Here is a 13,206-nt window from a genome sequence, read left to right on the forward strand (position 1 = left end):
TGAAATGATAGCAGCCACAACTGTCAGTGAGAGAGGATGTTATTCTGGAAAGGGCAGGAACTTTTGTGTTGGTCCTGTCCCTAGAAGTGAGGATGGAGATAATAGTAACATAATATTCAGTGTGGTGTAATTTGACTATAATGAAGTCTGTTTATTGTGAGGTTTTCTGCCCTCAGATAAAGAGCTCTATGAAAGCCAGTATAGGTATGAAGAGGTCCCAATGAAGAGCAGTGGTCCTCAGTCCTGGGGACTCAGAGGGGCACATTTTTGTTTTTGCCTTCACACTGCACAGCTGATTCAAATGATCAACTCATCATCAAGGTTCAAGTGGTATTTCTGTATTCATTTGTGATGCCATCCTTGATATGATCCTGTTATTGTCACATGCTACACATGCACATATGTGTGTGTCCATGCATCTATCAATCCAATGTTATCATGATTTGTTATCAGGGATATTATACTTTAGGAGTCCACAATGACCTGGTGGTGTAAAAGTCTAATAATTACATTGTCTTCCATATTCCTACAGATACCTTGTAACTGGAGATTCCTTCAAAACGATTGCCTACGGTTACCAGGTAGGGCACCTGAAGGTTGGGTGACCATGGTCATCTGGGACTGCCTCCTGGAGGAATTCAGGTGTGTGAAGGCTACCTGTGTCCTGCGTAACTTCATGAGGATGGACACAAGGACCAGGAGGGGATCTGCTGCTCGCCGCCGTGTGCCAGAGGAGGAGTCTGCTGCTCTGCAGGATGTTTCAAGGATGGGGTCCAACAACGCAGCAAGAGAGGCAATCCGGGTGCATGAGATCTTCACCTCCTACTTATTCAACAAGGGTGCTGTTCCCTGGCAACACCATAGACTACACTATGCACAACCAAAGTCTCTTTTAAGAGCCATTCACATTACAATAAGAGTATTCTTCCATTTACTTAGCTATGTCAACTGCAGTTATTCCATTCACAGTTTCTCTCCCTTTGATTTCTACTTCTCAGGTGAGGGTGCTGTTTAGGTAAGGGTGTGATGTCTGTGCAAAAACCAAAACAGACTACTTTAAATCACTAATATTGAAAAAATGTAGAACAATTAGACACCCTATAACTCACACCTACACACTCATGTATCAATCTGATTGATGAATTGTGTTGTGCAGTAAGCAGGTTCAGGTGTATACTGGCTCCTTCCACCTTTAAAGAATATGCAAGAGGTCCAACCATGGAGAATAGTAAGACACTTCATTATTTCTATAACTTTGTGTTAAGTTAATTTCATTCCTGTGTTCATTAACCAATTCAATTTAAATCCTCTGTCTGTTTCTAAGAATTTGTAAGGTTCTTATTAAAATGAAACAGACAGAGATCAGTCTACTTAGTAAGTAGCTTTTATTCTCGTGAGCTCTGCTGTGCACACACAAAAACATTCCTCTTATAACATTCTAACCTAACAAACATACACACACCAACATAGGGATTTTCTCACGAGTCTCACCACAGTTTATCACCACTCAGCTGACAGTTCCAGTCTCCCCCAGATACGAGAGCTCTGGAGGGGCTCTCCCTGTCCTATCTTATCTCTCCTGAGTTACAGCCAGGTCAGTTCAAACAGGTTATTGCTACTCTCTGCTCTCTTTCTACCCCCACATACATTCCTTACTTCCTAGGTCCATGCTATATAACCCCTTCCTAATGAACAAACATTATTTAACACTACTAGAAAGACAGGGTAGAATTCTTGCTAGTTATAGTTCTGTATACATGATTTAGTCATAATTCATAAAACATCCCATAACACTATGCTATATTGTTTGTCCTCGTGTATTTACATGTTTTTCAGCATAAACTACTCTGCAGCCACTTAGTGTGGTGTGGACACCAGGTGAGGCCACACACAAATTCCTGTTGAACACTGTCGCTTTAACCACCTTATTTTCTAAATAACAGACTCTCCTTCACTTCATCCCTCTCTCCCCTTCTCCCTAAATCCTCTAGGTTATATCAGCTGTGTCGGTGAACCCCTCCTGCAGCTGAACAGGCTACATAGAGGGCACAGCATGATCAGATGTGAGAGGTCACTTGGTCAGGTCTACAGGAAGTGTTATTAAAGAGATGGGTCCACAGTGTCTCCTGACCCCTCCTGTCTCAGCCTCCAGTATTTATGCTGCAGTAGTTTCTGTGTCGGGGGGCTAGGGTCCGTTTGTTATAACTGGAGTACTTCTCCTGCCCTATTCGGTGTCCTGTGTGAATCTAAGTGTGCGTTCTCTAATTCTCTCCTCTCTTTCTTTCTCTCTCTCGGAGGACCTAAGCCCTAGTACCATGCCCCAGGACTACCTGACATGATGACTCCTTGCTGTCCCCAGTCCACCTGGCCGTGCTGCTGCTCCAGTTTCAACTATTCTGCCTTATTATTATTGACCATGCTGGTCATTTATGAACATTTTAACATTTTGGCCATGTTCTGTTATAATCTCCACCCAGCACAGCCAGAAGAGGACTGGCCACCCCACATAGCCTGGTTCCTCTCTAGGTTTCTTCCTAGGTTTTGGCCTTTCTAGGGAGTTTTTCCTAGCCACCGTGCTTCTACACCTGCATTGCTTGCTGTTTGGGGTTTTAGGCTGGGTTTCTGTACAGCACTTTGAGATATCAGCTGATGTACGAAGGGCTATATAAATAAATTTTATTTGAGTAGGGATGTTGGATCCAACGTGGAGCATGGCATAACTGTCTTTACCAGAGTAATGAATGAAGAAGCACTTTGGTTGTTATTGCATGTCGGGATCTTGTCATGTGACTGTCATTCAGAAAATTATTTCCTGGATCAGCTGATGATAGTTGAACATGTGACTAACTAAACAGATAAAGAAATAATTACGTGTAATTATTGAAGATCCATATTAATGACAGTATCCATTTGGGTGTTGTCATAAAGTTACAATATTATTTTTTTATTTTTTTTATTTCACCTTTATTTAACCAGGTGGCCAGTCGAGAACAAGTTCTCATTTACAACTGCGACCTTGCCAAGATAAAGCAAAGCAGTGCGACAAAAACAACACAGAGTTACACATGGAATAAACAAACAAACAGTCAATAACACAATAGAAAAATCTATATACAGTGTGTTCACAAATGGAGTAAGGAGGTAAGGCAATAAATAGGCCATAGTAGCGAAGTAATTACAATTTAGCAAATTAACACTGGAGTGATAGATGTGCAGATGAGGATGTGCAAGTAGAAATAGTGGTGCGTAAAAGAGCATAAAAAGTAAATAAAAACATGGGGATGATGTAGGTAGTTTGATGGGCTATTTACAGATGGGCTGTGTACAGCTGCAGCGATTGGTAAGCTGCTCTGATAGGTGATGCATAAAGCTAGTGAGGGAGATGAGTCTCCAACTTTATCGATTTTTGCAATTCGTTGCAGTCATTGGCAGCAGAGAACTGGAAGGAAAGGCAGTCAAAGAAGGTGTTGGCTTTGGGGATGACCAGTGAGATATATCTCCTCGAGAGTGTGCTATGGGTGGGTGTTGCTATGGTGACCAGCTGAGCTGAGTTAAGGCGGGGCTTTACCTAGCAAAGACTTATAGATGACCTGGACTGGACACTAATCAATCTACACATTCAGGTCTTTGTCTCAATACAATAATATTATTTAATTAAATCCATTTAAAATAATCCATGTCTGAAAATAAAATATGATCCTCAACTGCGTTTCCCCTCCAGTCAGCAGACGGCGACGTGTGTCTTTCAGGCGACGCTGCCAGCGTGACGTATAATCTAGTGGACGGTTCTTCAGAAACAGCTCGTTAACCACCTCCGTAGCTTGCTAGCCAACATAGCCGAAAGATTCAAGCTATTTATACGCTTTCGGTCTATATTAGCTACTGTGTTTTAGACACACTTCTGTCGTATCTACTTGTTAACCTATTTAATTTAATATTACCTTATTTTGTATTAGTCAGCTATAGTAGCTGGCTGGTTAAATTAGCACTAGCCTAGTTGCTAATGATAGCTAGCTAGCTAACATCCCCGAACATGAGCTCCCTAAACTTCTCCCCTCCTGTTAAAGAAGAGGAGGTCTGCTGGACGGAGAAAGAAGCTCTGGGGCTGAACATTGTCGTGAAAGAGGAGAAGGAAGAGGAGGATGTTACAGTTAAAAAAGAAGTAGATGGTGAGGCTGTTACAGTGAAAGAAGAGAAAGACGTTTCAGTGAAAGACGTTTCAGTGAAAGAAGAGAAAGACGTTTCAGTGAAAGAAGAGGAAGACGTTTCAGTGAAAGAAGAGGAAGACTCTTTCAGAGTGAAAGAGGAGGTGGATGTTACAGTAAAAGAAGAGGAGGATGCAGTTTTGGAAGGGGAGATTACTGTCGCATTGAAAGATGAAGAGGTGGAGAGAGGAGATCTAATTAACACCAGTAAGTACCGCCTTAAATGTGTTTTTAATTTAGGATATTCTGAGTTGGCTCGTCAATAGCTCTTCAACGGAGGGGCAATAGGATGATGACTGATATGTCTAGAATCAGACGAAGTAGAGAACAAGCTACACCTTGTTTTCTCCGTTCGGTTTCCAAAAAGTGACTTAACATATATATTTGAGAAGGGTCTATCTGCGGACCGCAGACTGGGGCCTGGCGTATAGTGATTTTCATGTAAGTGATGTTTTACTACACACCGTGCCCCCCAGTAGTGCCATGTGAGAGTTGGGTTGGCTACACCAACGATTACGGATATACTGCCAAGATGTCTCTCCGTTATCCACTTGGATAACACCTACTGTAAACTACTGGCATTACCTAGAGTTACAACCTACTGTAGTCTACTGGCATGGCCTAGAGAGATTAAACCACTTGGATACAACTTACTAGCATGACGTAGAGAGTTACAACCTACTGTAACCTACTGACCTAGAGTGATACAACCTACTGTAGCCTACTGGCACGGCCTAGAGTGATACAACCTACTGTAGCCTACTGTACTGGCATGACCTAGAGTTACAACCTACTGTAATCTACTGGCATGGCTTAGAGAGGTGCAACCTACTGTAGCCTACTGGCATATCCTAGGGAGTTATAACCTACTGTAACCTACTGGCATTACCTAGAGAGATACAACCTACTGTAGCCTATTGGCATGGCCTAGAGTGATTTACAACCAACTGTAGCCTACTGGCATGGCCTATTGAGATACAACCTATTGTAGCCTACTGGCATGACCTAGAGCGTTACAACCTACTGTCACCTACTGGCATGACCTAGAGTTACAACCTACTGTAGCCTACTGGCATGACCTTGAGATATACAACCTACTGTAACCTACTGACATGACCTAGAAAGCCAAAGTTTTAAAATTCCTGTATTTTAAAATTATATTTTCCATAATAATGATAATTTGTGTCTTCCTGTCCACGTGGGATCCCTCTCCTTTTCGCCCTCTTTACACAAATAACAGACAACTACTGTGGGACTCTCAATCACAGCTGGATGTGATACTGCCTGATTTGAACCAGGGACTGTAGTGACACCTCTTGCACTGAGATGCAGTGGCTTATACTGCTGCTTCCTTGTGTGTGTTGTGGAGGTCGACCGATTAATTAGGGCCGATTTCAAGTTTTCATAACATTCGGAAATCGGTATTTTTGGGCGCCGATTTGCCGAATGTATTATTATTATTATTATATATATATATACATTACACCTTTATTTAATCTTTATTTAACTAGGTAAGTCAGTTAAGAACACATTCTTATTTTCAATGATGGCCTAGGAACAGTGGGTTAACTGCCTTGTTCAGGGTCAGAACGATAGATTTTCACCTTGTCAGCTCGGGGGACCCAATCTTGCAACCTGAACTAGTCCAACGCAATAACGACCTGCCTCTCTCTCGTTGCACTCCACAAGGAGGCTGCCTGTTACGCGAATGCAGTAAGCCAAGATAAATTGCTACCTAGCATTAAAGTTATCTTATAAAAAACAATCATAATCACTAGTTAACTTCACATGGTTGATGATATTACTAGATATTATCTAGCGTGTCCTGCCTTGCATATAATCTGACTGAGCATACAAGTATCTGACTGAGCGGTGGTAGGCAGAAGCAGGCCTATCAACTCCCGAGATGAGGCTCGTGTAACCGAAGTGAAATGGGTAGCTAGTTAGCGCACGCTAATTGTCCTTGTTTGGTGGTTCGAGCCCAGGGAGGAGCGAGGAGAGCGACGGAAGCTATACTGTTACACTGGCAATACTAAAGTGCCTAAAAGAACATCCACTAGTCAAATGTTAATGAAATACAAATGGTATAGAGGGAAATAATCCTATAATTCCTATAATAACTACATCCTAAAACTTCTTACCTGGGAATATTGAAGACTCATGTTATAAAAGGAACCATCAGCTTTCATATGTTCTCATGTTCTGAGCAAGGGACTGTAGTAACGTTAGCTTTCTTACATAGCACATATTTTATATGGAACATATTGCACTTTTACTTACTTCTCCAACACTTTTGTTTTGCATTATTTAAACCAAATGAAACATGTTTCATTATTTACTTGAGGCTAAATTGATTTTATTGATGTTTTATATTAAGTTAAAATAAGTGTTCATTCAGTATTGTTGTAATTGTCATTATTACAAATAAATAAACAAAACATTGGCCGATTTAATTGGTATCAGCTTTTATGGTCCTCCAATAATGGGTATCGCCGTTGAAAAATCATAATCACTCATAATCGAGTGTGTTAAATATTTAACTGTACTAGAATGCTTAAAAGGCAGCAACAATTTTAAATATCGGTTTATCGGTTTCGTTTTTTGGGGCAAGGAAAATATTGGCCAATAATGTAATGTCGGTGCATCCCATTATTCTAAAATTGATCATATTATAAATATTTTTTTTCATCAATCTACACACAATACCCCATAATGCCATCACAATACCCCATAATGCCAATCCAATACCCAATAATGCCAAAGCAAAAACAGATTTAGATTTTTTGCAAATGTATTAAAACTATTCCCAAGGACAACTCGTTTGAGTAATGTAAGATGCACGATCCCAGGAAAACTAGTTTGAGTAATGTTAGATCCCAGGATAACTAGTCTCAGTGTAATGTAAGATCCCAGGATAACTAGTCTGAGTACTGTAAATTTTAAATAGTTTTAACCCATTACAGTCTAAGCCTTGTCTGAGGGGTAGGTCCTTCTAAGCTATACGGAATTGTTTTAAGAAGGTTTAAATAACATGAAGGGCTTCCCCAGTGTAGTACTGTAGAAACACCCTCCAACATGAAGGGCTTCCCCAGTATAGTACTGTAGAAACACCCTCCAACATGAAGGGCTTCCCCAGTCGAGTACTGTAGAAACACCCTCCAACATGAAGGGCTTCCCCAGGAATAGTACTGTAGAAACACCCTCCAACATGAAGGGCTTCCCCAGTATAGTACAGTAGAAACACCCTCCATCATGAAGGGCTTCCCCAGTATAGTACTGTAGAAACACCCTCTAATATGAAGGGCTTCCCCAGTATAGTACTGTAGAAACACCCTCTAATATGAAGTGCTTCCCCAGTATAGTACTGTTTTAAGGTTATACCAAGGATAATCTGGCTTTCTGATTTTGAATTCAAAAGTTAATTTATGTCAAATTATTAGGCCATACTGCTATAACCCATAGTAACACATTGGATAACATTCACAACATGGAACAACAGTAACCATAGTAACACATTGGATAACATTCACAACATGGAACAACAGTAACCATAGTAACATCGTTTCCCCCAAAACATCTAAAGGAAGTTTGTTCTGAAGTGTCTGGTTTCCTCGATAGCAGGGAGGAGTTTCCTCATTACCAGATATACTACATCCATAACTAGTGGTTTCCTCATTAGCATGGAGGAGTTTCTACAAGCAAATTGCATGTGCATCGCCCTCGTGCCACAATTTTATTAAACACAGAAAGGGGCCTATATTGGAGACCAAAAGTTGTCTGGCACACTGCTTAAGAGTTTCAACAACTTTAATAATTTATTTATTGTCTACAATCTTAATGTTTCTACTAATGTGAAAACAAGACAATTTTCATATAATTTAACAGACATCAATTGTTGTACAACTTCATGGGTACGCTCTGGGCATCACCGTTTACCTCAAATAAACAGTGTTGTGGGCCTTTAACCATCTGTTTGACTTTGCCATTCACACAGGAAAGAGACGGGACTACCATGGATCCTCTGGGGAGCCTCAACAACCTCATGATGCTGACGAGGCAGAGAAGAGTCTCTCCACATCAGAACTCCTCAAGAAACACCAACACAGACTCACAGGGAAGAAACCTCATTGCTGCTCTGACTGTGGGAAACGTTTCAAATATTCATCATACCTTAAAATTCACCAGCGAGTACACACAGGAGAGAAACCTTATAGCTGTACTCGATGCGAGAAGAGTTTTACTCATTCAACCAACCTGATATCACACCAGAGAACACACACAGGAGAGAAACCTTATAGCTGTGATCAATGTGGGCAGAGGTTTACTCAGTCAGGTGCCCTGAAATCCCACCGTAAACTACACACAGGAGAGAAACCTTTTAGCTGTGATCAATGTGCGAAGAGATTTATTAAGTCTAGCAATCTGACAGTACACCAGAGAAAACACACAGGAGAGAAACCGTTTAGTTGTAATCAATGTGGGAAAAGTTTTATTACATCTAGAGATCTGACTGTACACCAGAGAACACACACAGGAGAGAAATCTTATAGCTGTGATCAATGTGGGAAGAGTTTTATTACATCTAGCCATCTGACAACACACCAGCGAGTACACACAGGAGAGAAATTTCACCACTGTTTAGATTGTGGAAAAAGCTTTTCAACTTCACATACTTTGAAGATGCACCAGAAAACACACACAGGAGAGAAATCTTACAGCTGTGATCAATGTGGGAAAAGTTTTACTCAGTCAAGCTCCCTGAAATCCCACCAAAAGTTACACACAGGAGAGAAACCATTTATCTGTGATCAATGTGGGAAGAGATTTATTAATTCTAGCAATCTGACAGTACACCAGAGAAAACACACAGGAGAGAAACCCTTTAGTTGTAATCAATGTGGGAAAAGTTTTATTACATCTAGCTCTCTGACTATACACCAGCGAGTACACACAGGAGAGAAACCTCACCACTGTTCAGATTGTGGAAAAAGCTTTTCAATGTCACATACTTTGAAGATGCACCAGAAAACACACACAGGAGAGAAATCATATAGCTGTGATAAATGTGGGAACAGCTTTACTAGGTCAAGCTCCCTGATATCCCACCGTAAACTACACACAGGGGAGAAACCTTTTAGCTGTGATCAATGTGGGATGAGGTTTATTACGTCTGGCAGTCTGACAGTACACCAGAGAACACACACAGGAGAGAAACCTTATAGCTGTGTTCAATGTGGGAAGAGTTTTACTACATCTAGCTATCTGACTATACACCAGCGGAGACACACAGGAGAGAAACCTTATAGCTGTGATCAATGTGGGAAGAGATACTCTGATAAAAGTTATCTGATCAAACATCAGAAAATACATACATGAAGGAGTTGTTTCATGACATCTATGAAATAATGTCACAATGTAGAATGTTTTAACATTGTAGGAGTATTTTAATGATGTCTTTAATGTAGAACCCTAAACGTTTGCCCCCTGTTATATTGATTTCAGCATGATATCATGCTAATGCCTTAGGGGGAAAATCCAGGCTCTCTATTTATATGATTTAACAAAAAGTGACTAACAAAAAAAGTTGTTACATTTACCACATTGGTGACCCACTTGAATGAAAATGCAACACTTCAAAATGTAGATAGCTGATTTCTGCAAATTGTCCTCTAACCAGTGAGTGATGTACACATTATTCCTAGATTCCGTGTGGTTTTTGAGCTGTTAGTTTTAACGGAGACATTACACTTAAACCACATGCGTCTGTGACAGAACAAATGATTTTATTAACCTCAATTTGGTGGATATTTAACAATTATTTACTTAACAAAACAGTACGATATTACTGTCCTGCTAATTCGGAGTTTTATGGTGTTCATTCTAGCTTCCTGCAGCTAGTCCTTGGGTGTCGAGGACATGGGCTTGAGATGGCTTGAAGCTGACGATTGATGTCTCGGTGATTAAAAACCAAACAGCCACATTCCAATACTAAGATTAGTGGTACAGGTGAGACATATGTCTCCGGTCTGATTGAGCCTGCATCCCATAGACAATATATGGTGTATGTTGAGCTGGGATAGAGAGGAGTAGAACAAAGGACTCAATGGTCCTGAGACATCCTGGCATCTGGGATATTAGGCCATGGTCGGGGGTTAATATAACACCAGGTGCAAATGAAGACAGGATGAGCCCAAAGTGGCTTATATGGTGCCCCCCAATCTAGATGGGAGGGGTGGAACCAAGCATTCTGGGTATTAGCTATATAAACTGTGCGTTGTCAAGGGTAGAGGCTCACAGACTAACAGTCAGTTAAGACTGTTGGGCTGACGGTTTCATTATTGCAATAACTAATCAATGTTAAATAAAGATGATTGTTTTAAGAAATGTCCAAGTCTCTCGAAGTACTGAATTTCCATGACACGACCCAATTGAAACAAAATACAACACTTCAAAATGTAAAGAGATGTTTTCTACAAATTGTCCTCTAACCAGTGATGTACACATTAATTCCCAGATTCCGTGTGGATTTTGAGCTATTAGTTTTAACAGGATGTGCAACCTCATCTTCCCCCTCTCTGTGCAACCTCATCTTCCCCCTCTCATATGCAAATCATTTTAGCATAATTCGATGAGTGATGACAAATAAGTGTTCCTTTCCTTTGTTCATCGACCCCTACATTTAAATTACTACATCCCTCCAAAATGTAGATGACTGTCTTCTGCATGTTGTCCTCTAACCTGTGAGGTAAAAGATATCTCCAATTTCCATGTTTTTTTAGTTGTGTTTAGTTTCAACAGCACAATACAACCTGATTTTCTCCCTAATCGATATCAGTGATTTATTGCTGCTTGTGCAGTTTATGAGGTGCTTGTTTAAAAAATACAAGTAATATGATTATTGTGGCAGATGTTTGTGTAAATAGCACATGTTATGTTTAGGTTTTCAATTTATCCCAAACTGTTTCTGCATATTGGTTATTGATTTGGACACGTTAAAATTGTGTTTTGACATTGGGATATTATCCAACCTAGCAAAATGTCATTGTAAAAAGACGTTGAAAATAAGACTATTCCCGACGTCCGATATAAATTCGTTTTTAGTTGAAAGTTGAAAAACAAAACTTACTTTCAACGTACTTGAAGCTTATACACAATGGACGCAGTATAATACATTTGATAAATGTTTTTTATAATCAATCCAGTATTTATTTACAAGATTCAAGTGTTAATTGTCTTTATTTCACATTTGGTTTTGATATTTCATATTTTCATTTCATGTGACATTATTTATGCAACCAACTGACAATTTTGGGGTACAATTATATTGACACTTGTTTGCCCTGCTTTTAGAATATCCGGGTTCATTTTTAGATGTGCCAACCCAAATGTCCCACAGAGCATGACATTGGGGACTGGGCCCCGATCCAACAACATGCCTATTGAGTGAACCCTGAAAAGAGAGAGAAGCTCTGCAGTGAGGTGGAAAGTTACTTGGGAAATTCCAGGAGTTTCCTCTTGAAACGTCCGTGGTGAGGACAACATGGTTTCTGATTGTCCCAAGGGTGTGCAATTCAACAAGTTTTGCATTTAGCCAGTGCGTGTTGCCATGGATCACAATTTAATTTGGCTGTACGTTTTTCGGTATTGGAGAGAGTTTTGGGGCTCGTTCCAAAGGGGGCGAGAGTTCTAAAAGTAGCTAGTGAGTTTTAAGTTGTTGTCTGTTGGTGGTAAGCATTCTCTTAGGGGGGAAGGAGTTACAGTCTTTGTTTTTTCCTTATGTTTTGAAGTGGACACCAAGGAACTTGAAACTCTCGACTTGCTCCTCTACAGCCCCGTTGATGTTAATGGGGACCTGTTCGGCCCTGCTTTTCCTGTAGTCCACGATCATCTCCTCCTCTGTCTCTGACCTCCTCCCTGTAGGCTGTCAAGGAGAGTTTAAAAATGTCAATGAAGACACTTGCCAATTGGTCCGTGCATGCTCTGGGTACATTGCCCTGGTAATCAGTATGTCCTAGCGGCGTTGTGAATGTTGACCTGTTTAAATGTCTTGCTTTGGAGAGTGTTGCTCTCAATCATGCTTCAGAGTTGCTTGCCTCAAAGCAAAAAAGGCATTTATGTCCGTCTGGCAGCTCGTCTCCACCTTTTCTTCAGGTGAATGACAGGGATTTGGGCCTGATCTCCTGAAAGCAGTATATACTTCGCGTCAGACTCGTTAAAGAAAAAATATTTGTCAAGTTTGAGGTGACTAATCACTGTTCTGATGTCCAGAAGCGAACGAGAGCACACAATCCCATGCTGCATTCGGTGTCGCTAACGTTAGCAAGCTTGAGCTAGATACCAAGCTAGCATACAAACTCGGTAGAAATGGTGCATTGTGGGTAATGAGAAGATACCCAGAAATAAGTTAAGAAATATTTAATAAAGCAAAAACATAACTATTTGTCCTTATAGGTAAACTAGATCTTCAATACAACTAAGTTACTAAAGTATTTAAACACACTGTGTTACACTGGTGAGTAAAAACTCATGCTTCCTACACTAATTTGTAGTCTGAAAATAAAATGTAAATTTTACTCAACTGCGTCCAGTCAGTAGATGGACTAGGTGCCGCTTAGGCCGCCCGTTGTGACTCGTGTCAAGAATTCAGCAGTGCAAGTTTGTATGAAGGTCTGGTTATTAAATGGCATCAATAGTAATATCCTCCAAAACGCTCTGGTGATAAACGTTGCTGCCCTGTTTCCAGTTGTCCACATGGCTGGGAGAACCTATTCAAGTAAGTATAGGTTTTGGAAATGTAAAAAAACACAATGTATTATTAACTAACTAGCTACAGTGCAGGCTAACTCAAATGAGTTGCCAAATGAGTTGCTAAATGAGCTATCAAGTTCGAGCTATCTAACTAACTTCAAATACTGTATAGATAGATAGCTAAGTGAATGAAATATCACCAGCTACCTACCGTCATATTAGCTAGTTATCTTGATATATTTATCACTTAAAA

General features: G+C 40.3%; 1 protein-coding gene across 1 annotated transcript; it reads left to right on the plus strand.

Moving 5' to 3' along the window:
- Positions 1–3,222: 3,222 nt before the first annotated feature.
- LOC124008019 (zinc finger protein OZF-like) lies at positions 3,223–10,591 on the plus strand. Its single transcript, XM_046318931.1, has 3 exons — positions 3,223–3,230; positions 4,240–4,412; positions 8,200–10,591. Exons 1-3 carry the CDS (start codon positions 3,223–3,225, stop codon positions 9,579–9,581), a joined length of 1,563 nt encoding a protein of 520 aa, XP_046174887.1. The 3' UTR covers positions 9,582–10,591.
- The last annotated feature ends 2,615 nt before the right edge of the window (positions 10,592–13,206 follow it).

Source organism: Oncorhynchus gorbuscha, linkage group LG21 (genome assembly GCF_021184085.1).
Source record: "Oncorhynchus gorbuscha isolate QuinsamMale2020 ecotype Even-year linkage group LG21, OgorEven_v1.0, whole genome shotgun sequence".
Lineage (NCBI taxonomy): Eukaryota > Metazoa > Chordata > Actinopteri > Salmoniformes > Salmonidae > Oncorhynchus > Oncorhynchus gorbuscha.